This window comes from Pelodiscus sinensis, chromosome 1, assembly GCF_052426305.1.
Source record: "Pelodiscus sinensis isolate ZL-2025 chromosome 1, ASM5242630v1, whole genome shotgun sequence".
Lineage (NCBI taxonomy): Eukaryota > Metazoa > Chordata > Testudines > Trionychidae > Pelodiscus > Pelodiscus sinensis.
Genome location: NC_143052.1, coordinates 240,439,321 through 240,466,748, shown reverse-complemented (window position 1 = coordinate 240,466,748; position 27,428 = coordinate 240,439,321). Strand labels below are relative to the sequence as shown.

Here is a 27,428-nt window from a genome sequence, read left to right as displayed (position 1 = left end):
TAGTAAAACCCGGCCGGAACATTCACAACAAGTAGAGGTCGTACTCAAGTCATTACAGGAGGCAGGACTCACGGCGAACCCAGCCAAGTGCCAGTTTGGAGCCCGGGAGGTAACGTACTTGGGGTATACAGTTGGGAGGGGACAATTACGCCCGTTGATTGATAAGATCGGAGCCCTGAGGGACTATCCCGCCCCGAGAACCAAGAGGCAGGTGCGCCAGTTCCTGGGCCTGGCCGGGTATTACCGGCGCTTTGTCCCCAACTTCGCGACACTCGCTACACCCCTGACAAACCTAACCCGAGGGGCAATGCCACAGAAGGTAAGGTGGACGCTAGAATGTGAGGAAGCCTTCTGGGCCTTAAAAAACCGATTAACCCATGCACTGGTCCTCACCCAACCCGATTTTAACCAACCGTTTACTTTACAAACGGACACCTCGGAGACAGGGATAGGAGCAGTATTATCGCAGGGGGAAGGCCCAGGAGAACACCCAGTTGTTTATATTAGCCGAAAGTTATTTCCGCGGGAGTGTAAGTATTCCACAATAGAAAAAGAAGCTCTAGCCATAAAATGGGCTATTGAGATGTTACGCTATTACCTCCTAGGAGTCCGGTTCCAGGTGGTGACGGACCACGCCCCGTTACGCTGGTTACAAACAATGAAAGACACCAACTCACGTCTAATGAGATGGTACTTAACGTTACAACCATATTCATTTGAAGTGGCCCACAGGGCAGGAATGAAACACCAGAATGCAGACTTATTTTCCAGACAATATGAGGGGGAGGAAAATGAGGACACAGAGGTAACAGGGAACTTAAAGGGGGGGGGGGGTGACGGGGCGCCGAGACCCCGCATCCAACCCCCGGGACTTTGCGCCCTTGCAGAGGGGCAACGGAGCACCTACCGCCGGTGCACCGGTTGCTCTTGCGCCGCGACTCAGCTGATTTACGCCGCCGCTCAGCTGGAGGGACGTCCCGGCACAGCTGAGTTGAACTCAGCCCCTCCAGTGAGATGGGGAAAGAGGATGCGCCGCGTTGGACGTCAAGGGGGCGGGGCACGTAAACCCCTCCCAAGTCGGTGGGGACTTTAAAAGCTTGCCGGCCACCGGAGAAGGGGGAGGACGAGGAGAGCACGGGGGCTCCCCGGATGTGGAAAGAGACCCAGACGCACTCACGACAGTCTCCGCAGGGGGGGAACACGATGTCGTGAGTATCGACCCCCCCCGAAGACGGGGTAGGGGGAGGAAGTAGCCCGTGGGCTGGTGTGTTTAGGGGCACACCCCCGGCAGCTGGACAGGGACTCAAGTGTAGTCTCTGTCCTTAGGGCTCTGGGCTGGGGCCCATGAGTGAGGGCGGGCCCGGGCTCCCCTTCCTTCCCCCTTCCGAGGGAGAGGCAGACATAGCCAGAGCTGACTCCCAGAGCGAGGTTATTGACTTAAAAGGATGGGTGACTGTACCCCGGGACAGATCGAGGACGGGGGCACGGTCACAGGGCCACTGAATCAGGTACAGCGACTGCTGGCTCTTGGCTGGCAGGCTTGGAGCTGGCACAGGCACTGTGACCAGACTCTTTCCTTTAAGGGCTCCAGGTGGGAGGGGAAGGGAGGGGAGTTTTCTTGGTTGTGCTCGGAGTGGCCACCAGGGCATCCTAGGAAGGTCTGGAGGCCCCCTATTCCAAAATAAGCATCTAAACAGCGCTTATTTCGAAATAGTAATTTCAAAATTGGCACTACTCCTCATGGAATGAGGTTTACCAATTTTCAAAATAACTTTGATGTGTAGATATACCCCAAGTGTTTTTATTAAGTACAAATGGTAAGATTTAAGTGGTTGCAAGTGGAAACAGACAGATCAAAGTAAATTACCAAATTTAAAAAAAAGAAAATACATAGCTAGTTCTAATTCACTATGCATACAAATTCTTACCCTAAAGAGCTGTTCTTATTTTAAGCATAATCTTCAAATGAGAGACCAATTCTTTTATTCTGACTTGGTCTCCAGCCCTCTTTGTATCCTTTTAGAGTGTGCCAGGCCTTTTCCAGGCCAGCTGAAAATAAAGTGTTGATAGCTTTTCATTGCTTAAATAGACTATCCCAGGGTGGGACTCTTAGGCTGTGTCTAGACTACATGGCTCCATCGACAGAGCCATGTAGATTAGGGTTGTAGGCAAAGGGAAATGAAGCGGCGATTTAAATAATCCCTGCTTCAGTAAAATAAAAACAGCCACCACGCTGTGATGACAATCTAGACGCGTGACAGTCTAGACGCGGATCGGTCGACAATGGAAGCCTTTGTCGACTGCTCCCTTATGTCTCGTGAAACGAGGTTTACAGTATCGGTCGACAAAGGCTTCTGTTGTCGACCGATCCGCGTCTAGACTGCGCTGTGCTGGATCAGCTGATTGTCAGCACAGCGCGGTGGCCATTTTTATTTTAATGAAACGGGGATTATTTAAATCCCTGCTTCATTAACTATGTCGAGTAAACTAGTTTACATGGCTCTGTCTAGACATACCTGTCTAGGACAGGTGACTACTGATAAGTCTAGAGCCAAGTTTGCATTTTCTGTTCTTATGAATTGTTTGCATCACTTTCTCTCACTCTAGTTAAATCTGTATTCTTTCTTATAATAAAAACAAAAAGTCAACTTTTCTAAGGGCTCCCCAGCGCTATGTGGTTTACAGGAGTGGTGGTTTAACATAATACTGGGGTACACTGTTGCTGTGGGTGCAGAAGATCTGGGGTTTCCTCAGGTACCCTGTAACAAGGACTGAATATCACAGGGAACAATTCGAAGTGTCTCGGGGACTGGGATGCAGGTGATAATCTACAAGGCAAAATTAGGGCTGGTATAGGCTGAAGGACACTGCATCAGTGGCTAAAACTTTGGTTTTGCCAAGAGCTGATGCCCAGTTAAGAAAGACTTGCTTTGGTTGGAGACAGGGGTATCAAGGTGACTCAAAGGCCTGGTTGTCCCAAGAACTGTCACAACATACCCTTCATCATTACTCCGATTTGCCACAGATGCTAGACAACTTCAACTAGAAACTTAATATCCTTCCTCCAGAAATTCTTAGGAGGATATCTCCAGGAATTTCAGGCCAATTAACACTATGTCTACACTACCAGTTTTTGCTGGAAGAGGCAATGCAAATGAAGCGCTGATTAGCATACGGTTGCACTTCATTTACATAATATATTCGGAACTGGTTGTGTGCAAAAACGGCTTGGAATATATTATTCAAATGAAACATGACAATATGCTAATCAGCGCTTCATTCGCATTGCCTCTTCCGGCAAAAGCCATAGTGTAGACAAAGCCCAAGAGTTTGAATAGCAACAATCTTCACATTTGAATTGAGTAGCTAATAAAAACTATAGCTCTAAATCTCAGTAATTCCCCAGTGCACTCCATTTCTAAAATTCCACTTCGTGTAAACAGGCATTAAAAAAGTGTTGCCATTCAGGGCAAGGTAGCATCTTATTTAGTTCTGTCAAAGAGATTTTTCTAGAAATCATGCTGTATATTTGCTTTCATATTACTTTGAAAGAAAAAGACTGACAATCTCTAAACCAGTAAAACGGGGCATCCTGTTTGACAGGAAAGAACCAAATTTGTGTCTTGTTGCTTCATGCTTGGACTTGAATTTTCTAAACAGCTTCTCTGATACAGGACAATACTTAGTTATTTATAACCACTGAACATCCCAGTCATCTATGTGATCAAATCCCATCTGCGGCTGGGTCATTTCAGTGTCAGTGAATAATGACAGAGGTAAGTGCACTTATTTCTGCAGATGTGGAAGGAGACGGGGGAGGGGGAGGGAGAGACAGACTAGAACTAACAATATCTAACCCCCTCAAATGTTATTTTTAATTATTTAAAACCCTCAAAGCAGACTTGCAAAGCCCACAGAAACATTTTCTGATGTGTAATTTTATTCTAGAATGAGCCCAAGTGAGATATTTTCCCTTGGATCATTTTTCTCAGTTAGCCAAGTCCTCTGAACCGCTATCAGATGCCCACACTGCAGCAAGTAGATATAGAAGACTGGCACTTGTAATAGTCAGTTTCAGTTAAGAATCAAGACGAAAGAGGAGACAAGGCAGACCATACATTCTGATAAAGGAGATACAGGAAACCCTCGCCATTCACGAGGGATGTGTTCCCTCACCCACCGCAACTGGCAAAATTTGCTAATACTGGGAACCGCAGCTCCCAGCCCCTGTGGTGAGTTCTATGTGACTCCTGAACTCATCACAAGGGCCAGGAGCCATGGAGAACTCACTGCAGCTGCTGGGAGGTACAGGGGACTCACCGTGGCTCCAGGGAACTTACTGCAAGGGGCTGGGAGTCGCAGTGAATTCCCCACGGCTTCTGGACCCACCATCTTCCCCCAGACAGGGACAGCAGAACCAGAAATCTGCAAATTGTGAGGGTCTCCTGTACTTTCAAAATGGCCAATAGACCCCTTGACAAAATTGAAGACAGATGCCATCTGAATGTTTGTTTAGGTTAAGAAGAGATGTTGAGACTAGGAATGTTAAGATGCATGTAATGAAGTAAGTGTGTAAGTAAGCACTGAAAATTTACACACGGGGGGTAGGCAGCTCCCAGAGCATACTAGCTCCTGCCTGCACTGCTGCCTGATATAGAGGCAGCTGCGCAGGGAGGAAGGGAAGCTGGTATGTGCTGGGAGCCAGCTTTTAAGCTGGCTCTCCCCATGTACTGGGAGCCTGTGTGTATCCATGCACGTCAACTGTTGAGCCCAGGCTTGTTGGTTAACCGTGTACACGGTTACACTTTCACATCACTAGTTAAGACTAGGTCAGGATTAAGCCTGCTAAATTGTGGTATTAGGTACCTGTAGCTGCACTGAGCATAAGGTAGTGGTAACATGCTTGAGTTAAACCCCAGCAAATCTCAAGTTCTTTTTCTAGACTAGACAAACCCCAAATGACCAAGGCAACACTCCTATACAGAGACCCATTGATTAACTATTCGCACATTCTGTACTGAGACAACTTGTGGAATCCATTTTGATGCCTCCAAATACACCTAGTTGGTTACAGGGTCACAGGACTCAGTAAAACTGGTGTTCTGAGAACTTGGTTTGTCCCATCACGAAAACCTCCTGGGGGCAGGAGAAGCAACTGAACAGAATAAGAAGCTAGTACATAGAGAACTAGACTGAGACTTAAGAGACCTGGTTTCTATTCCTGGCTCTATCACTGTCTCATTGGGTGGACACTCTGTGTTCCTCAATCATCAGTAAAATGGGGAAATACTGACTTTCTTTTTAAGTGCTTTGAGAGCCACTGATGAAAAGTGCTATTATGCTATATAGCGCTAAATATCATTATTCTAATTGCAGACTTCAGGAATGCTTGAGCATGATCAGAAAGGAACAGAAACGGAGCATTTCAGAAAGTTGTAACATTACTTGCAGCTACCAGTCCTTCAGTACTAAAAACTCTTAGTCAAATGGGGAGTTCCTACATGTCCTTTGCTAGAAGCACAAGAGCTAAGAGTAGGAATCATTTTAATATGGTATCATTAGAAAAAAGTAGCATATATCTGCAATAGTAATAACTGGTGCAAAGTTTCCACTAACCTGAATATTTTGCAGGTCACAGTATATTTAAAATACTGATGAAGCACATGTACCTTTCTCGGTGATTTTCAAAACACTGGTAGCTGTGGTCATCTGCAAAGGCATGTCTCTACTTTTAGGTCAGATTGACTTGGAAAGTACAGTAAAGCCCCCTGGGCTGTTTTGGTACAGAAATCACTTCTGCACATTGTATCTTTCTAAGTCCCCAAATGAGTACCGTATTTTCCGGCGTATAGGGCGACTGGGCGTATAAGACAACCCCCTATCTTTTTAATTAAAAGATAGGGTTTCATCTTATACCCCAGCGCCCCTCCGCCTCCTTTGCTCCCGGTGTCCCTGGTCTGCTGGAGATGGTCCCCAGCAGACCAGAGGCACCGGGAGCAAAGCCGCCAGGAGCGCCTGGGCTCCCCCCCCCCCCGCTGGAGCCCCTCCGCGGCTTTGAAAGCCTCGGGGGAAGCCGGCGGGGGGGCATCCCAGGTGCGCATGGGCTGCCCCCCCGCCGGAGCCCCTCCGCGGCTTTGAAAGCCTCGGGAGAAGCCGGCGGCGGGGCATCCCAGGCGCGCATGGGCTGCCCCCCCTCCGGAGCCCCTCCGCGCCGCCGCGGACAGAGACTACACTTGAGTCCCTGTCCAGCTGGCGGGGGTGTGCCCCTAAACACACCAGCCCATGGGCTACTTCGCCGCCCTGCCCTAGGCTACTTCCTTCCTCCCCCTACCCGGGGGGTCGATACTCACGACATCGTGTTCCCCCCCTGCGGAGACTGTTGTGAGTGCGTCTGGGTCTCTTTCCACATCCGGGGAGCCCCCGTGCTCTCCTCGTCCTCCCCCTTCTCCGGTGGCCGGCAAGCTTTTAAAGTCTCCACCGACTTGGGAGGGCTCCGGCGGTGGGGCATCCGGCGTACAAGACGACCCCCGATTTTTGGGGGATGTTTTTTAACTTCAGAGGTCGTCTTGTACGCCGGAATATATGGTAAAACAAGGAAGGGGACTCTCTCCTTCACTCGAGCCCCTTTGCCTTGCTGTGTCAGTGTCCAAGGACTGTGAAAGCCCTGAATCCAGCCAGGGAAGGGTTCTCTCAGCGCAGGCTTTGCATAAAGCAGTTTATACTGTCCTGTAGGACCATCACCATAAACCCTGGTCTTGGGACTATGTTGGGGGCGGAGCATGGCACAGGGCATTCTGGGTAACAATGCCACCCTTTGGCAGCTGAGGACAGGCTGCTATAACTTAGGCAGCCTTACACAGAGTAGTCTAAGGCTAGGTCTTCACAAGGGACCTTATTAGTGACACAGCTGTTCCAATGCAGCTGCGCCACTGTAATAAGATCTGCTATGTAGCTGCTCTATGCTGACAGGAGAGAGCTCTCCCACTGCCATAATTAAACTACCCCCAACACATGGCGGAGCTATATCGGGGTAGATGTTCTCCTGCCAGCACAGCACTATACATCAACAGAAGCATTGATTGGTCGGGGTGTGTGTGTGTGTTTTTCATACCTCTGACCAACAAAAAGTGCTCATGTAAACAGCCTATGTTATTCCACAGCCCTCCCCAGCCCAGAATCAGGAGGGCACATACACAGCTGAAACCCAACTTTAACTGCTCTTCCCCAGTGTGCAAGGACAGTACTGTGTCTCCTACAGCAGGGCAATGGTCCTTGGGGATTCTTCAGACACACACCATCTGCTTTTATACTGATCTATCTGCAGGCACCTGCAGGATGGGATGCAGCTGAATTCCTGCCCAGCACTGTACAGCTCTCATTATACATGTTCAACCCTGCATTGCATCCCAGATCTTGACACCAGGCCAAACAACTTGGCTTAGTGCTAGAGCACGCTGCAGGGCTTCTCTCCTTGCCCACAAGGTAGCAGTGGAGCTACCTTGCAGCCCCTACTAAGTTTAGTCTCATGGCAGAACAGGCGCTGCAGCTTAGAGACCCCTGCCTGTGGGGAAAACCTAGAATATTCTCCTAAAGAGAAATCCTCCATTCCTGCTCTTACCTCCAACCACAGCACCAGAGCTGCTGTGCATAAAAGCTGAGCTTTCCGGGTGTGCAGGAGGTCTTTGTATGAACTCCTGATATCAGGCCTCTCCTACACTGGCTTCAAGGTCATCTCTGTACCAGCAGAAAGATGGGAAGAATAGAGAGACAGTGGTTCTAACATTTAGGCCCTAATGTGCTCCTCTACTTGCAGGCTTTTCCCCCTGAGACAACACAGCTGAAAAGCAATTGGGGCTGTATCGATCATATTTAGCCATCGGCGGACTTACATTGCTGTGCTTCCCATTTTGTATTTAGTTCCAAATGCAGTTTGACTTTTCTTTGCAGAGCAGGACTTCCCCACATTGGAATGCCTGCCATTAGCAACCACCCACATTGGCAGCCTATTACATTTCTATAGCACTCCAGAGGAATATGTAACACTCCCAGAGATGCTTGAGGGGTAACAATTTAAAAAACCAACAACATCTTCATGCTTATTTATTCCCTGCACCTTTGTAGCCAATTTAGAATCTACTGATCTCCATGCCAACAGATGGTTTCTCTTTAAACTGCCTATAACTTTGGGGGATTGTTTCACCATAAAATTTATGCCCATTGCACGGCGAGCAGAGTTCTGTAGTTTAACCATGAACACAAAAGTTGTTTATGGTATTTATTTCTGTTCTCTTAAGTGGCTGTGATGTGACGGCTAAACATTCTTGATCAGGGGTTGGCAATAATTTTTGTTGAGGGGAGCACGCCAAGATTTTGGTAAGTGGTCAAGGGATACACTTTTTTATGGAGAGGATGTGGGGTCTGGGATGCAGGCTGGGTTCAGAAGAGAGCTCAGGGAAGGGAACTGAGGTGCAGGGGAGAGTCTGGGTTCTGAGATGTAATGTGGGTGAAAGAGGAGGTTGTGACCTGGGGCAGGACATTGGGAGCAGGGTCTAGGAGGAGGTCTGGGTGCAGAAAAGGATTCAGGCCTGGGGGGGGGGGGTGTGGAGGAGGCAGTTTAGGATCTGGGAGGGAACAGGGGGACCTGAGAGAGGGGAGATAAGGGTTCAGAGGATGTGGGTGGTGAGCTGGGGCAATGGATTGGAGTGCAGGAGGGGGTGCAGGGTTGGGGAGGGAGTTGTGACCTGGGAGAGGGGAGGTACAGAAGGTTTGGGTGGTGACCTGGGGCAGGGAGTTGGGGAGCAGGAGGGCTGGAGTGCCAGAGGCGGGCACTTACGTATGCAGCTCCTGGCCAGCAGCCCAGTGGGATCCTCAGGCAGGCTCCTTGCCTGCCACAGCCCCAGGCCACTCAAAGTGGCTGGCTGCTCCATGTGCCTCTCTGCACAGTGCATAGCTGGCGGGGGGACAGGAGGTGGGCAGAGACTTCACATGCTGCCCCTTTCCCAGCTCCCATTGGCCAGCTTCCAGCCAATAGGAGGTGAGAGATTGTGCTGGGAGTGGGGTAGCTACCCTCCTCCCCCCAGCACATGATGCAAAGAGACATGTGGAGCAGCCAGATGTTTTGAGTGTCATGGGGCTGCTCCATGCCCGAGGGGCGTAGGAAGATGAGCCAGATTGAAAGGCTTGGTGGGCCATATCTTTCCCACAGCTGCTCTAGATGGTTCTTGGTCCTACCATGAGTGCAGATGACTGGACTTGCTGACCTATTGAGGTTCCTCCCACTCCTATGATTCTTCTAGAAAAGACTGTCTCAACAGCAAACTGTGAATATTTTAATATATGTGCTAAGTTACTGCCCTCTAGTGGAATCAGGATCTATTTTAGGAAGGCTTGTTTTGTACTATGCAAAGTCTCCTTATCTTCTATTTGACTCACAGAAAGAAGAGGCTATAAAGAAAGTGTGAAAAAGTTGTAACACAGAATAAGATTAATCGGGGGGGATTGTTTGTTATATCTGAATGTATTTTGGGAAGTTAAAAACTGCAATTTATCTAAATTTTATAATGCCAACGATAGCCTGATCTTGTGAGACCTCTCAGCTCCTATTGGAGTCATTGGGCACTGCGGGTGCTCAGCTATTCATAGAAAACGCTTAGCACCACACACGATAAGGACCAAAGGGAAACCAAATCATAATTTTTAAAGCGCAGTTAAATGTAAAGCCTCTTTAACATCAGGTGGTATAAAGATTATTATTAAGCAGCCCAAAATGGTTTCATTTAAGCTTTTACAAGACCCCTTCTTCCTTTCTGTCAGCATATTGTTATTTCAAATAATTAGTAATAATGGCTTAGCTGAGAATATTAAGTATTTTAGAAATCGGCTTTTAAATCAACTTTATTTTTGCATTTCCTGGTCTCGCTTTTTCTTCGGGATTCTATTGGCTCCCCAAGGACCCTTTCTTGGGTATATTTCTGTTGGGGGCTTTCTACATCCATATACAATATAGTGAAGAAAAGAAGAGGTGTATGATTTAGTTCATGGACACAATCCCACTATCAGTGCATTCCAGAGATTAAAGTTTGTCAATTGGTGGTTTTATGTAAATAGAACCTAAAAGAAATGAGCACTGCTAAGAGAATAGGTTGCAAAAATCTTTGTTCACTTTCCTCCTTCACTCTACTCTCTTCAGTAGTTACAATTGCCCCTGTTGGAGCACTGTGCTATTTTACTCTGGCTCTGCCTTAGGGCAAGGAGAGCAAGGCAGTTGCCTTGGGCCCCGCGCCTTCAGGACCCTGCACTGCCTGGCACCCACCTGCCCCTGCCCACCCGGCTGCTCACTCACTGCCCTGGCTGGGAACCACCGGGCCATGTGGTGCAGCCAACCACAACATGTCGCCTTGGGCCCCACAAACTCTTTGGCTGGGCCTGATTTGACTGATTCTACTCACTTCGTATCGGATTTATTACTTCCTGCCACTTCAGACCATGTCCCCACCCACGTTACATCTGGGCTTGTTTTGGGGGCAGAAAGTGGGAGTGTGAGGGGGGACAGGAATAGGGAGCGGATAGCCTCACCAGGCCACTGGACAAAGTGGGGTGGCCCGGCTTCACACTCTTGGCTCTGCGGGGCCTCAGGCAGAAGTCCCCCCCCTCCCCAGTGATGTCTGCAGCACACCTTGTGGTGCCCCTGCCTCCCCAGACAGCCCTAAGAGTCGGCTGGAGTGCACAGTATGATGCTCCTGTGATAATTTAATGGGCTTGGGGCTCTTGCTGCTGCAGCTGGAGCCCCAAACCCCTTTGATTTACTGGGCCCTTGGGGCAACTGCCCCATTTGCCGCCGCCCTCGCCCTCCTTCCCCATTGGCAGGCCTGTTCAGGAATGAAGGGGTAAAAGAGTGTAAGGCCTATGCACTGCAATACATGGTAAATTTGTGCCATCATCCTGCCCATTGGTGATTCTGCAAAAGTGTGAAAAGTATCTAAAAATCAACAAAAGGAGAGAATGCAAGGGGGAGGGCAAAGGCAGTCAGGAGTAGGGTGAAGATGCAAGAGGCTCCTGTTCTATGTTTAAAAGGCTCACTGTTATGCTGTAGTCCTCGTCTACCCAGAGAAGAAACAGGCAATAGCCCTACCAACAAATCTGCTCTCTCTTTGGAAATGTGTACACTTTAAACTTACAGACGATGGCAAACAGTCTTCACATTCTGGGAAAATATTCAAGGTTTCAAAAAAGTTCTTCCCCTGAATTAGAATAAAAAGTCAAAATATTGAAAATTTTTGCGAACCAACAAAAAAAATTTAGTTCGGCTCAACCTAGACATTTTGTTTCAATTTAAAAAAAACGTTGTTCTGAACTAGGAAAATCAGATTTTCTCTTCATTTAGAATATAACACAACAGGACATTTCAATCATTTCAAAAATTTTTCCAAAAAACCCTGAAGTTGAGAAATGTATCTAAAACAGACCTTACCTGTAAACAGATTTGGTTTTGATGAAGCAAAATTTTTCTACCAGAAAATAATTTACCAAAAATTCCTGATCAACTCTTATTAAAGTAGTTTATTGCTAACTCTTTTGAGCCCAAGCAGTTAGCCATGGTCTTGCATAGGACTTTTGTTAGGAGAAATTGGTGATGAAATCAGGTATTTCTCTGATGCAATCCTGTATATTTACAAAGAAGGCTGTGTCTAGACTGGCAAGTTTTTCCAGAAAATCAGCCGCTTTTCTGGAAAAACTTGCCAGCTGTCTACACTGGCCGCTTGAATTTCCGGAAAAGCACTGACAATCTCATGTAAGATTTCCGGAAAAGCACTGACAATACTATGCTGCTCCTGTTCGGGCAAAAGTCTTTTTCTGTAAGACTTTTGCGCAAAAGGGCCAGTGTAAACAGCACAGTACTGTTTTCTGCAAAAAAGCCCCGATAGCGAAAATGGCGATCGGGGCTTTTTTGCGGAAAAGCGCATCTAGATTGGCCACGGACGCTTTTCCGCAAAAAGTGCTTTTGCGAAAAAGCATCCTGCCAATCTAGACACGCTTTTCTGAAAATGCTTTTAACGGAAAACTTTTCCGTTAAAAGCATTTTCGGAAAATCATGCCAGTGTAGATGAAGTCCTATTTACTGAACACAGAAGGACTCAAACAACAAGCAGCAGTTTCCTTGCTCATAATTCCAAGCCTCTTCTAGCTAAAACTACCCAAAACTCTTGGATTGCTTTTAGGCCCATGTTACAATGTTGGTTGGTTTTGGCTGTTTCTTTGGCTCTCTGCTTCTCTGTCTGCTTCTGACTCACAGACACAGATAACCACATAGCTGAAATCAACTCAGTCCCGAGGTTATTCCATTTAGTCTTTGGATGGTGTTGTCCATTATTTCAGCACTCACTAAGCAAAGAGGCGATTAATTATTCCTTCATTTAGCCTCAATGAAAAGTGCCTCGCATGTCCAACGGCTTCAACAACATGGTGTTATTGCCCAAGATCAAAATAACAAAGTTACTAAGTGCTCCCATCTCTGTTAATCTGCACTGAAATCTTCACTCTTTTAGGTATGCCTACACTGCAGCTCTGAGTGTGTGCCCCAGCTCAGGTAGACACCAACTAGCTCTGCATAAGCTACTGCTCTAAAGGTATCAGTGTGGCAGGAGTAGCACAGGTGGCAGCTAGCTGCCGGAGTACATACCGGGGGAGGGGAGGGTCTGAGTGGCTTTGTACTCAGGCGTCTAACCTGACTACACTGATATTTTTGGCATGGTAGCTCAAGCAGCGTTACTGCAGGTCTGCCTTCCTGAGCTGGGAGGTATGCTGCCACCTGCAGTGAAGAGACACCCTTTAAGTCCCTCCTTTGTCTCCCTCAGGTGCCCACATCAGCAGCACCATTAACTTCAGTAAGAAAGGTTGTGATGACTCTCCCTGAAGCCTACTAACATTACTTCTTCAGTCACGCTGTTATAACATCCCACCTATTTGGATTTGTCCTGTGGGATCAAATGACTATGCTGCCCTAAGATCTCAGCATGTTCCTTTGCAGTATTCACAACCCTGCTAGCCCACACTGCTTGGGATTTCATTTTAGATTTCCAGCATGATAGACCAATGTGCTGCCTCTGAACCACCAGGCTAGCTCAAGCTTCAGAAATAACAAACCCTATTCAAACTCAGTCAGACAAAGAAGGGGTCCTTTTTACCCCCCAAGGTGGTATTAAAATAAGATCTTTTATCTGCAAACAAGTGGCCTTCTTTTCAGAATCTCTGAGCATATGAAGATTCCATGGATTTCAGGGTGATTAGGAGCAGGGCTGGCCCTAGGTTTTTTGCTGCCCCAAGCAAAAAAAATTTTGGCTGCCTCGCCCCCTCCTTTTTGTTGGCTTTTACACATTTGCACTTCGCAATTTTGTTTTGGTGACAGAGACAAGATTTCCAGCTCACACGAAGCTCGTTTTCAAGAGTGGGAAACGTACCTTAAATCTCTACTTTATTGTTCTTATAGAAATAGGCTACTTTTTATTTGTGGTTTGAATGCATGAAAAACTATTAACACAAATAGTTTATATTTCCTTAACTAAGTACCAAAAATAGAAGGAAGAACTTGTGCCACATCTAAAACTCAAGCAGTTTATGGCTATACTTAATCAATCTTCAAACCAATTACAATCAGCTAACAATACCACTCTGTTTAAACATACTTGTCAACCAATTATGATAACTATAGCACATAAGACATCTAAACTACATCAATAAATAGTTGTATTGTTAAACTAGATTTGTTTTGGAATGCAGTGGCTCCTTATGTGGCTCTAACACATCTATGTTATCAGATAAACGGAGATCAGTGGGTGTGCATGTGCACATTATTTTTGTGTGTCCATCTTTTTAGTAGCCATTATATATTCAAGTTTATGAGGTGTTAGAGGGAGTGGAGAGTTGTATGTGCCCAATATAGCTATAAATGGAATGAAGCTTGCCTTAGAGACATCAAACACAAAAGTTTACCCAGATCAGCGAAGTTTAATTCTTTAAAGAAATATCTATGAAACAGCATGCATGGTTCATTGAAGAGCGTAGAACAGTTAATATTCTGTGTGTGTGCGCGCGCGGGCGCGCGCTGCATCCTTGTTTGGTTCTACTTCTACTACAAACATGAACAAGAGAAATAAACTAGGAACAGACTTCAAAGGGTCCGTGGGGTTGAGACTGTTGGGGGCTGGGGCCTGCGGGGAGAGGCCAGGGGCTGGGCCAGTGGGCTGAGTGTTTGTAGGTTTGCCAGGTGTCCGGTATTTTCTGATTTTTTTACTGGACAGGAAGCGAAAATACCAGACACATGGCAACCCTAGGCGGAAAGGTGGCTCATGGCTTTGAGTGGAGAGGCTCTCAGAGGATTTAGCGGCCACTGGGGAGGAGCAGGACTAGGAGACGGGGGCAGCCAGCAGGCTCCGGGCCCAGGCGCACATCGTGCCAGTGCTGGCTGCGCAGCCGCGGTATCTCCTGCAACCCTATAAATTGGCAGGGCAGGGCGGGGCAGGCTAGGCATTGCCAGGGGAGAGGAGGAGCAGGGAAGGAGACGGGGGCGGCCAGCAGGCTCCGGGGCGCATTACATCGGCAGCCCCTTTACATCGGCGGGGCGGGGCTAGGCATTGACGGGGGAGGGGCGGAGCAGGAGAGGAGACGGGGCAGCCAGCAGGTTCCGGGGCGCATTGATGGTGCCAGCTAGCTGCGCGCAGCCGTGGTGTTTCCCAGCGTTTCCCAACCATGGCCCTTTAAATTGGCAGGGCAGGGCAGGGCAAGGCATTGCCTGAAACGCCACCCCTGGCAATGTGCCGCCCCAAGCATCTGCCTGATTTGTTGGTGCCTAGAGCCGACCCTGATTAGGAGGTGCTCGTCAAATGTGAAAATTAAACCAAAGTACAATCAACCTCTGCCTAACATATTTGATTCATTACATCTGTCAGAAAGATCGATCTGGATGTAACTGCTTCAGTCTTGCTTAATGTATTTGTACATGGAGAAAAAAATGCTCCAGAAATCACCCCATTAAAATGTTGGCATCTTAATGGAATGTTAGCACTTAAAAGAACACTGCTGTGTTCTGCTTTAGCAGGCTTCAGCAGCACAGTGGTCGGTATCATAATGGCAAGAAGAGACACAATCATTTGCATGATTTTCATATGCTATGCAAAACAGAATTAACCTGAACTATGGAGCTGTGCCCAGCTCATCTGTGATGTAGATACTATCACCACAAACTTGTCACAGAAGCAAGAAACAAGGTATTTAGGCATTATCTGGCTACATACATGATTTGTGAAGTAATTTGCCAGTGCTAAGCTTATGTTTTGAACCCTGCAATAATAAAACTTGTTGCTTATTTAAAAGGCTTAAATATGCAGCAAACCTAGCTAAAAATGGATTTATTTAATGTCACCACAGAATTTCCTCTGAGTATTCCTTTGACACAGCTCTGGATTTCCTTGCTTTTGTGGTCATGTGCATATTACCAATAATCTTTTACAACGTGTATTAGGCAAATCTGGCTGGGGATCTAATATTTCTCATTTTTCCAGAACCTTATCTGCTTTAGAACTGAACAGGTCTTCCCCTTTAAAACAGAAGATCTTCCACTTTTGCTCTTTTCTCAGGTGGAAGTCCTCAAGATATATGCATGATGTTTTACAGATATCACAAGGGCTACTTTAAAAAGCCTTTGAATGTGTCAGAGCATTGCCAAATGACGTTTCTTAGAGTGTAGTTAGGATCTACTATACCAAAGTATTACAATAACATTTCTACCATTTGAGAATTTTAATTTATAAAATCTGTGCAGCAACGGTATCACTATGTTTTTCATCGTGTTATAGAAAGGATTGTACCTCCTTTCCCAGGATTTGTTTATGAAAAACCCATTTCCACACTCTCACTGGTATTTTTTTTTTTTTAAAAGGAACTTAACATTGTTCATATTTCTAGAGGAAGTTACTAGAGATGCTGCGGTCAGAAAGATTGTGAAGAATGTTTTTAAACTACTGACTTTCTACCTAATACCTAAAGCTATGAGTTGTTAAAAGTTCTGAGCACTCAACTGAGGTCAGTTCTATGCTGCCCGGACATCTCCCTGGGTCCTGTGAAGGACAGTTAACCTTAACTGGTGTAATAGTGCTCACAATCTGCCTTCTCTCCTCCCACAGTAGCAGCAGTTGGGTACCCTGGGCCCTTTAGAATCGCCAGGCACTGGAGCAATTGCTGCCCTTTGCTTCTTTCCTCCTGTTGATGGACCTACCTGTAATCCAAAGTACCATAGGGATTAGGACTCAGTCCCAACCACAGACACAACTCTTGGTCCAGCACTGATCATTCACCGAATGCACAGGGCTGTTTGTAACTATTCTATTTATAACATTCCTCTCCACCAGTCAGCCTCTCCCTCCATTCCCACCCCCACCCCTCACACAGAGTGTTGCTGTTTGGTTGGCTCAGCTCTCAAGGGATAACAAAAGGTATGAACTCTCAAGGTAAACTGCCCACAATGAACACTTCCTATATAGCTTCATAATAGCTATGAGGCATGTTTGGTAACTTTTACAACCTTGGTTCTTGACATTTGGGGGTCTTCCTAACGGAGTTGCCTGCCCTACTCATGTTCAAAGAGACAATGTCCAACCGAGATCCCAGTCTTTACCCCATGGCTTCTCTTCCCAGCTCTGGAAAAATAGTCTAATTCTCTGATACAAAGCGTAGGAGTTACACGAGGACAGTCTCTGTTCTCAAGGAGAGGAAAGGGCTTTACTTCTAAAGTCCATATTTTAGGTTTATATTCCTTGTGTGTGCATCTTTTGAGATTTCTAGAACTTCAGGCATTGCTTATAAGATGTCTTGTGCTGATAGTCTCCATGATATGGGAGGGAGCAACTCCATGCCCCTAGGTGGGGCGGGCCCTGAGTGGCAGGACTTGGAGCAGGAAGCCCTAAGAGCAACCTGGAGCATGGTGCGTATTGCAGGAGCCCTGGGCCCCTTTGAATCGCCTGGCCCCAAAGCAATTGCCCCATTTTTCACCTCCCCTGTCAATGGTCTTGGTGCTGTTCATACTTTGACAGCAGACTAGAACTAGAAGAGCTCACAAAACCAACCCCCAAATTGTGAATGAAACAGCCTTTACTTTGAAGAGCAGAAAGGGGAAGAGGACAGAATACAAACCCACACACAGACACACTTTAAGAATATTTATTGGAGCTTGCATAATAATGACTGGTTATATCTTTTCAGGTAGAGTATCAAGAAAATATGGTTCATTTGGGTGAACGTAAATGGACACATGTGTTCCCTTTTCTGGTGGTATGTATTTAATTGCCTCTATGGTATAACCAACTTGCAAAGGGGTTTGTGTGCATGTGGTTGGTTGATTTTTAAGTTCAGTAAAGTAACATAGCACTTCCTGTCTCAGCCCCCAATTTAGCCACCTATTCCTATATAGCAGAGCATAAAGCATGTGCTAACCATAGTCCTCTGCTTTAATCTCATTGATTTCAGCGGGACCTAACCAAGTAATTAAATGCTTCAGTGAATTGCAACCTCAGTGCTTACGTCCTAGTAAACTGAATTCAACTCTCAAGCTTTAGGGCACCATCCATTTGCTGGAAAATGTGTTTTTAAAATGCCCATAAACCGTTGCATCTCCACTTGCAGGCAATAGTATTAAAGATATTTTGCACTAAAAGTTAATTCATCAGTCTGCCAGACCCTAGCTGGCAGGCAAGGATAACATGTCTAATGGGAAACCTGGTTGATAAAATTAAATATTTGACATGTCTAACCTTGCGTGACAGGTGTGGCTAGCGCACTCTGCTAATGCTGAGTATTCTAACTGCGGTGAAAATGAATACTATAACCAGACCACTGGAATGTGCCATGATTGTCCCCAGTGCAAACCAGGAGAAGAGCCTTATATGGTAAGTTCAGAGTCTCAGTCTTATGGTAAAACATCACACCTAAGCCTGAAATGAGAAAAAAAATGTCCTACAAAAATTAAATCTGGGCTGTTTTTACATTGGCGTAAATTACGAAAATACAGTTTAGTGTGTCTGTGCACTGTTAAACAGAAGTGATTACAGATCTCAGCTATCCACAGGTTGAACCTCTCTAGTGTGACACCCTTGGGACCTGACCCAGTGCCAAGCCAAAGAATGTTCTCAACCCCAGGACGTCAATATTGTCTAGCAGCATTACCTACACTTCCACTGCTTACTGGGCTCTTAGAAGACATTTAGGGGTAAATTAGGACTAACAACAGAATAAAACAACGAGAGCCAAGACTGGTGGCTGTAAACAAACTTTATGGGACTGCGGGAAACTTGGCCACACCCATGAGACCTGGTCCTCCCATTAACTCAAATTATGCTGGACTAGAGAATGCCAGTTTAGAGAGGTTAACCTGTACTACTAATCATACCAGAATAATGATGCTCAGAGGACTGCAGTGCTATTTGAGATCCTTGGATAAAAGATGCTATACAAGTTTAAAGGATTCTTGATTCTCTAAAAAGTATTATTCATTTTTAAAAGATAGACATGATTTGTAGCTGATTTTATATTTGTATTAGAAAAAGAAAGGAAAAACCCAGACTCACCCCCGCACACATGACCGCACTTGCTCAACTTCAAGCCTGTATGGCTACTCATGTGCTTAAATGCTTTCCTGGACTGGGGTCTTACTCTTTTATGCTTCTCTAAACCACAGTCCACAAATAGCAATGTTTTAAAACATTTCTTATATAAAAAGAACATTTCTTATATAAACCCACAATTTTGCCTGGAGTCTCCTCTTAGTTCCCATATATCAGCTAATCAGCAATTTAAAACCTGACATTGGTGATTTTGTGAGATGAATAGCTTGAAGTGCTTGCTGACACACACACACACATCTCCCTGCGGACACGCTCACACAGGGAATTTAATTTTGCTTTCCTGCTGAAACAGTTTGGCGTTTAAAATCTTGGAAGCCTCTGCAACATTTTAAATTACAGTTCCCAAGTAGTCATTTACTATGTAGCAGATAATTTGCATATTAAAAATATAAATTACTGAAAACTTATTTAATAAACTAAACTTCCAATTGTAAGTTTTGCACAGTTGCTAAACCTGAATAAATCCAATAGGAATAGCCAGCTGGTATTAAACCAGAACGCCAGTGCTGTTTTATTAAATCTAAACTGACGACTCATCTGGGAAATCAGAGTTAGGGGGTTACCAAGTATTGTGCAAACATTGCCATAAGGGAAGCACCCCCCCAATCTCTTCTCTTCTCACTGATTATAAAAACACCTAATAATCTGTTTGAATAGTCTCATTTTCAATGGCCTAATGTGCAGTCACCATTTTTCTAGTTGATGAATGGGTGAAATTCACTTCTGAGTCGTCAGAAATTTAACATATATGGCTAAGGGGAATTGCTGTTGAGAAAACAAAAAAGCAGTCCCCTTCTCTTCCTACAGTCACTTTGTGCCGTCTCCTCATCATTTTTCATCCTTATCAATATAGATCACAGGAGACTGACCCACAAACTTGGCTCTGCTTGGAATCTTTGGGATTCTATTGTACTACAAAGCCACCAGGGCCAGATTCGAGTGATCTCTTTTCCTATACAGTAGCACCAAGTGTGGTTCTATCATTCAGCATCTGTCTGTTATAGACTTGTGGCTACGGCACCAAAGATGAAGATTACGGCTGCGTTCCTTGCCCGTCTGAAAAGTTTTCCAAAGGAGGTTACCAGATATGCAGGCGTCACAAAGATTGCGAGGGATTTTTTCGAGCCACTGTCTTGACACCTGGTGATACAGAGAATGACGCAGAATGCGGGCCTTGTCTCCCTGGGTAAGAATATCACAATGAGTTTTTACAGACATAGCCTTCAAAGTGCATCAAGTGTCTTTTCCACATTGACACCTCTGATCTCTTCCGGTTTCCTCACCTGCTTATAAGTACAATGTCTATTAGTCATAGTTTAGGGTATTGAGAAAAATAATACTTGCCACTATGCAAAAGCTTTTAAGTAGTTGTAGTAAATAGGCATGTGCCTTTAAGACCACTGAAATGCAATAAACTGGAGGAATATTTCTTAGGGACAGAATGGGAAAAAGATGATGGCTTTTCCCTTAAAAACAGCAAAGGAGACTTCCTGAAAAAGACCAGCTGTCAAGTTTTGCAATGTAAAGTATTTAGTACGTCTGTAGTACAGCTGTCTAAGATATGTCTACCCTACAGAAAAAAATTCCAAGACAGGGAGTCAGAACTGAGTTGGGCTTGCACTACAGGGCTAAAAATACTAGTGTAGACATTCCCGCTTGGGCTGGAGCCCAAGGTCTGAAAGCTACCTACATGCCAGGTCTCAGAACCTGGTTCTAGCCCAAGTGTTAATATCTGCCCTGCTATTTTTATCCCTGCAGCATGAGCTGGAATCATTTGACACAAGCTGGGGAGGCTGGTTGCTGCAGGATTTTTTGTTTGATTTTTTGCATTGTAGATGTACCCTCAAGAGCTACCAAAACCATATGGCCTTCTAATAACACCCTCTGAGATTAATAAATCAATCTTGTTCTGTGGCTAGTGCCCGTCCTTTATTATGGGAAGACAGCAGTAGGCAGGATAAAAACGAGGAATTCAGAGAGAATGAATTATCAAGCTGGTTTGAAGTGAACATAGAATAAATGCTAGGTACTAGGGTCATCTTTGAGCTATACTGAAAATAGAGAGCATAATTCTGGAAGGGAGAGGAAAATATAAAAAGTGCTAGAACAAATCATCAAATCAAATATATTAGATGTGCTCTTTGGGCAAGTCTACACTAAAAGGTCCTACAGCAGCACATCTGTGCCGCTGTAGCACATCTGGCAAAGATGCTATGTTGATAGGAGAAAATTATTCCATGTGCATGAGAGACGGAAACTATATAGGCGGTAGATGTTCTCCTGCTGGTGTGGACATCCACTTAGGTTCCTGTAACTTGCGTCACTCAGGAGAGTGTCTTTTTCACACCACTGAGTGACACAAGTTAGATTGACTTACACAGAAGTATAGACCTGCCCAAAGATACATTGTCTTAATATCCAAAAGATATATACAAAAGCTTCAGAGGGGTAGCCGAGTTAGTCTTTAAGATGCTGCAAGACTATTCATATTTTTTTTAAGTTTTTCCAGTTACAGACTAACAAACCATGTAGATGGTATCATGAGCTTTCGTGGGTTGTGCCCATGAAAGCCTATGATACCATATACATGTTTTGTTAGTCTTTAAGGTGCTGCAAGACTATTCGTTTTTTGAAAGATATTGTCTTTTAATGGCTGCATACACATGTATGCATTTTTTCTAAAACTTTATTTTAGTTGGGTTTTGTTAGCAACAAAATTCATGATTTTTCTGAGATACATCTTTGCACCTTTTAGTTTACATTTACTGCTCCCACTGACATCAGTGGGAGTATGCAGTACGGGGACAGAAAGTACAAGATAGCTCACACTACTTAAAATGCAGTTGTGCTAGTAAAAAGAGAGATTGCCATAATTCCATAGGGTACGTCTACACTTGCTCCCTAGTTCAAACTAGGTATGCAAATGTAGCTGACTGAAATTGCTAATGAAGCGGGGATTTAAATATCCCATGCTTCATTAGCATAATCTTGCCCGCACGGCTATTCCTCTCGCCAGCTGATTCGAACCAGGAAGTGCACCCCGGGATGCATTAGTTCGAATCAAACCCCTTGGTTCGAACTAAAGCGTCCCAGAGCGCACTTCCTGGTTTGAATCAGCTGGCGAGCGGAATAGCGCGCGGGCGAGATTATGCTAATGAAGCATGGGATATTTAAATCCCCGCTTCATTAGCGATTTCGGTCAGCTATATTTGCATCGCTAGTTCAAACTGGGGAGAAAATGTAGATGTACCATAGAGTCATGGCATCTAAGGCCAGCAGAGACCACTAGATCAGTTAGCCTGACTGACCATATATCTCACAGACTGCCACCAAACCACACAGCACCCACACTCTGAACCCAACACCTAAAATTAGATCAAAGTATTACTAGAATCATAGAGCTGGAAGAGATTTCAGGAAGTCATCAAATCCAGCCCCCTGCCCAAAGCAGATCAATCCCAACTACTGCCTACATGAGACTAATTGTGGGCCATGGGTAGAGAACAGCAGAAAATTGATTGACACATACCCAGTTAATCACAACTAGCAACCTGCACACGGTGCAACAGGTGGCTTAAAAACCAAAACAAAAACAAGGTCTCCCTCCCCATCTGACCTACAGGAAAACGCTCTATCGACTTCACATGTGATGACAATCAGACCGAGTTTATTGAATCAGTGATTCCATGTGAAATTCTCAGTTTATAGGTAAAAAGAAGGGCTTGTCTAGCTGCCAGCCAAGCCAATTTGCCTTGCAACTTGAAAAGAATCCCGCTTGACTTTCTCTTCATACATCACACCAACAGTAAGGAAGAATATGAAGATTAAACAATGGCCTCAGTCACACCTGTATAACCTCATGGAAAACTAATGGAGCTTCACAGGTATAACCCAGGGTTCAATCTGTAAACAATAAGGCTGCACAGCTGTCACTCGAGGCATGATGGGAAGATTCTGTGTTTGCACAGGTGAGAGTAGAATTTGGATTACAGCAGGTTTCTATTGCTAAACGGCTGGTGCGGGAGAAAGACAGACAGAAAGAATTCATTTGACTTTCAGATCCCACAGTGATTTTGTAGGGTTGGCAACTAGAAAAACATCTTCTAACTTGTAAGCTGAAGAGGTTGGATATGAAATTAGTGAGCTAAAATATGGAACTCCACTGTGCAATTTTTACAGACTCAGACCCCATTATGGAGAGAAGCCCTCCAGGCTGCTCTTGCATAGCTGTGGAAAGCTGTAATAACTCCGGGCTGCTCTGCCAGACCAGGATATCTGGAGCAATCAAACTCTTGCCATCTCCTGAATGGGGACAGGGAGGCAGGATGGCATGTAGGCAACTCCCTGCCAGGCAAAAGCTCCTAAACACAGGAGTAATCCTCAGTGGGCAGGGCCTCAGTTTGCAGAGTAGAATGGCAGTTACCAAAAGTATTACGTGGAGTGTCCAAGATGGGTCAAATGCTATGATCTTGACCCAGGACTATATCCTGCCCTTGGTGCTTAAGCAGACATACCTTGTGGAATCAGTGGCTTTCAGTTCACACTTAAGACAAAATTCTATTCTATTAGTAGAGCTCTGCCTGCTGCTAAAGTGAACCCTCACACCACTTGCTTCAAATAACGCAGCAGATAATTGTATAATTTTGCCTCCGTATTTGCTATATTCCCTATAATAAATGTTTGTGAAGATTCAGGTATTTGGTGTGAGACCTTGGATCTCTCACACCCTCTTTGTGCCTAACCTCCCCATAGATAAAATGGGAATAATAGTATTCATCTATGCCTAGGGAGGTTGAGAGACATAAAATCATCAATACTTGTGAAATACTGTGACATCTAGTTGGGAGGGTGTTAAAGACATGAAAAGCATTACAGTGGAAGATTCATGCCATCAAAATCCGTGAGAGTTTTCTTCCTCTTGATCCACACTCTCCTTTCTACAATTAGTGTTTGTGATTTGGTTAGTAAGTCCTTTCCAATATTGTCCAAATACTTGGAGCATAGTACAGTAACAGGAGGGAAAAAATTGCTGTTTAAAGTTCAAAGAAACGGATTAAGGTTTACAATTGGAGCGCTTACCTCAAAGCGCAGAGGAACACTTACATGCCCTCTAGCACCTTCCCCAATTCTTTTTTTTTTGGGGGGGGGGGAGGAGGAACAAAAAATAAACTTGTCATGCTGTATCTTGGTGAAAACTGAAGAAATATTTATTCAGCTTGATTTGATAAACTGAAAGAAGGGCTGTTTATCTTCTAAACCATTGTGGCAGTCAGATACTGGATCTACACTCTCCCATATTTATCTTTAGGGGGCTATAAATTGGCCTGCCATTCTCACTTGTGGTTTGGCAATAATTCACTGCTTATTTATTATGCAGCACTGATAATCCACAGAAGAATAGTTAGCAAAGGCGGGGAGGTAGACTGGGTACGGAAAGAATAAAGAGAAAGAAATGAGTATCTTTTCAAGTCTACTAAAAAAAGCCAATATCCACTAACTTGTGGCCTCTCTTAGTTATGTCTACACTACAACAGAACACCCACAGCTATTCTAGGTCAGCTGACTTAGATTTGTGGGGCTCCAGCTGTAAAAGGCTATAAAAATTACATGTTTGGGATTCCAGGGGTTCCCAGAGCCAAGACTCCAGCCTGATTCTATATGGCTACACTGCCCTTTTTATAGCATCACAGTGTTGTTTAGGTGTACACCCTTTTGTATGTTCAGATACCCTGTTTTTTGTATTCTTACCCTTTTATTACCCAAATGTGACCAGTCAAAGTTTCAGACCCTAAGGATGTCCCATTTGGGAGTAGAACTTGATGATGAAGCCTGGTATTTTCTTTGATAGCATTTTGTTTATTTAAACAAAATGTGCAAATTCCTGCATCTCCAAGCAGATGAGGGAAGAGAACCAACAGGAGCAGTGCCTTAGCTTACAGGCTCAAGCTTTGTTCAGCCAGCTTCCCCGAGCTAGACCTCTCTCTGAGGTTCTCTAAGGTTACACCAGACTTGTAGGTTGTTCCTTGGCTTTTTTGATCTAAACATGAGTCTCATTTTGTGCCTTCACACACACTTACCCAAACAATACTGAGCAAAACCCTTCCACTCAGTACTTGGGTTCACAACACCCTTTTAACCTCAAGTCTCTCGCCAAAGGAAATTTTCTTGACAATTATGGTAACAGAAGGGTGTATTCACATCCCATCTTAAAGAAGTTTGTGATTTGTGCAGTCACCAGTGCCTTGCAGTATAAAACAGTACTTTAAATCATTTATTATATGTACTAGCTGGCAGGCCACAGAATAGTAAGGAGGTCAGTAATTACCTCTATCTATATGTTACACTGTCTGGAGTGACTCATTGCGAGCACCAAGCTGTCAGAAAACAGGGCAGACGCCTCAAACTGGTAGTTTATTCTATAATCAAATTCCACCAAGCCAACAACAAATGTGAACTCCTGCATCACTGTACCAATCTTGTTGTCAAGTCACAGATGGTCCTCTTAGACTCTCTAATCTATTTTGCCATCCAAACCAGACTTCATGATAATAGTTGCAATAACTAAAAAAATCTCATGACATCAGTTTTTCCCTAGTCACGGACCCTCGTCCCAGGTCAAATGATACTCCAGATTTTATACTGAAGACAATACTGGCAGCCAATTCTGTAGGTTTACCAGCTAAGAAAAAAAAATCCAAACAGTCCTGAAATCAAGCATCTTTCTTTGAATCCATATGTATAGTTTTTCACAAAGGACGGGCTAACAGTTTTCCAACCAGGTGTGTTCTGTCTGACAGATAGTGCAGAATGCACTCAGTTCTTGATTAGCATGTCAAAAGATTTCTTTGACAGGTAATTTAGTCGCCAGGGTATCTACCATGTAAATGTTTGTGAGAGCGAACAATAGGGATGTTACTAGTGTTCAATAACTGAATACTTTCTCATACTAGCAAACGCTTTAATCTAGGTGTATCTAATTACAAGGGTTAAATAATGTAATAGTAAACAGGATATAGATGGGCAAAAATTATGCAATTAACATCACATTTAATCTCTATTAACACACAAGTGAATTGGCCTATGGATCTAGCGGCTGAGCTACTCTGTCAGTGTCATAGTCTGTATGATTAGGTACATATTGTGGCTCCAAGAGCCAAAGCAGCTCTTGAGGAAGGTGTGAAAAAATGCACCACCCAATAGGCAATAACTGCTGGCATTATATCTGTGGTGGCCCCCTTTGCCTCTGGAGGTGAGGAAGAGAACATGTTCAATAGCAGTTATTGTTAAAAAACTAGGAATGTACATGAGTACTCCAGTCAACTACTTGCATTCCTTCCCTCCCCGCCACACCCAGAGACAGCAAGGGGGGCAGGAGGGAAGCAGGAGGCAATGCTGGGGGTTGTTGCCTCTCCCTCCTCCCCTTCCCCCATGCTGCTGCCTCTAACAGAGGCAGCAGCACAGGATGGGGCATGGGAGGCTGCCATGATGCAGTCTCTGTCCACAGTAGCCAGGGCAAGTCCAGCTCAGTCCTAACTTGCACTGGGTCTGGCAGCTAACCCCACTCTGGCTCTGCATTTTAAAATGTAGTAATAGCCAGGTGGCTCTTTTACTACATTTAAAATGCAGAGCTGCAGTGGGGGTAGGTCCCGGATCTGGCACGTGCCAAGACTGAGCCAGGCTTACTGAGTTCCAGCTCGTGCTGGGTCCGGGACCTACCCCCACCTGAGGCTCTGCAGTTTAAATGTGGTAGGGGCCCAGCTTCTTGCGGACTCAGCTCCTACTACATTTAAACTGCAGAGCCACAGCAGGGGTAGGTGCTGGACCTGGGACAGAGCACCTCCCCTTATCAGCTAATCACGTAATTGATACAAATTGTGTTGTCTACATGGATTAGCCAATTACCTGCCTCTTAACATCCTTACTAAAAACGTTCCTCATGTGTATAATGGGCTGTCCAGTGCATGTCTGCTTAGCAGTGAATGGAAGACTGAATCATAGCCATGCCTAGACACATGTCTCTTGGGACAGTGTGCCTTCATGAAGCTGCAGTAGGTCATCTTTGGCATTATTGCCTCTTCTGCTTTCATTCCCATTAGCATACCAACACACAGCAGCTCTGTGCAAATACATGACTGAGTATAGCCCTCTGATTGGGAAGAATGGTTTTAAAAACAGTATCGAGGTGAAGGCATGCCAACGGATTTAAATGCCATAGAAAGTCCTTCAGCAATGGGTATTTTGTGACTGATATTGCAGAAGCTATAGTGACTTGTAGTAATGGGTTCCGAAGAGTTTGAATGAACTGTGAGTTGAAATTTCAACAACTAGAGGGAACATCTTCACTGGTACTGTCTATTGCACTAAATCAGGATCAGGCTTAGTAACTGAACATGGGCTCTTGGCTACTTGTTCCTACTTCAAGGTGGTAATGTATTGACCATTTGCATTGGGTTTGGTTTGGTTATTTTGGCATCTGGCCAGGGAAGGTTTTGGTTGAAAGAAATACAAGATCTTAGTTCCCCTGAAACTGGGCAAGTTATTTAGGTTTTAAGGAATTTTGCCACGACTGTGAGTCTGTTTGGTGTTTTATACCTCTGACCACTATTAGAAAGCTGAAATGTGTACATCTGCCATCATCTACGTGACTCTGTATGTTGAAATGCAGATTAAATTACAAGGAAAGAGGCATCTGTTATTTCTTGAACTGTAAAGAGCAAACATATATAATGGGCTATTTTAGAATTTTGGTTAATAGTT

The 27,428-nt window shown here is 44.9% G+C and overlaps 1 protein-coding gene across 3 annotated transcripts in view; it reads left to right on the top strand.

The window, feature by feature from the left end:
* Positions 1-27,428, top strand: part of EDAR (ectodysplasin A receptor) — a 93,474-nt gene that overhangs the window by 37,397 nt on the left and 28,649 nt on the right. For all 3 annotated transcript variants that reach the window (XM_014569266.4, XM_075918069.2, XM_075918067.2), the window contains 3 exons: positions 17,254-17,322; positions 17,814-17,936; positions 19,676-19,857. In XM_014569266.4, the coding sequence (XP_014424752.3) occupies positions 17,272-17,322; positions 17,814-17,936; positions 19,676-19,857 (356 nt within the window). In that variant the 5' untranslated portion in view covers positions 17,254-17,271. The remainder of the gene's footprint in view (positions 1-17,253; positions 17,323-17,813; positions 17,937-19,675; positions 19,858-27,428) is intronic.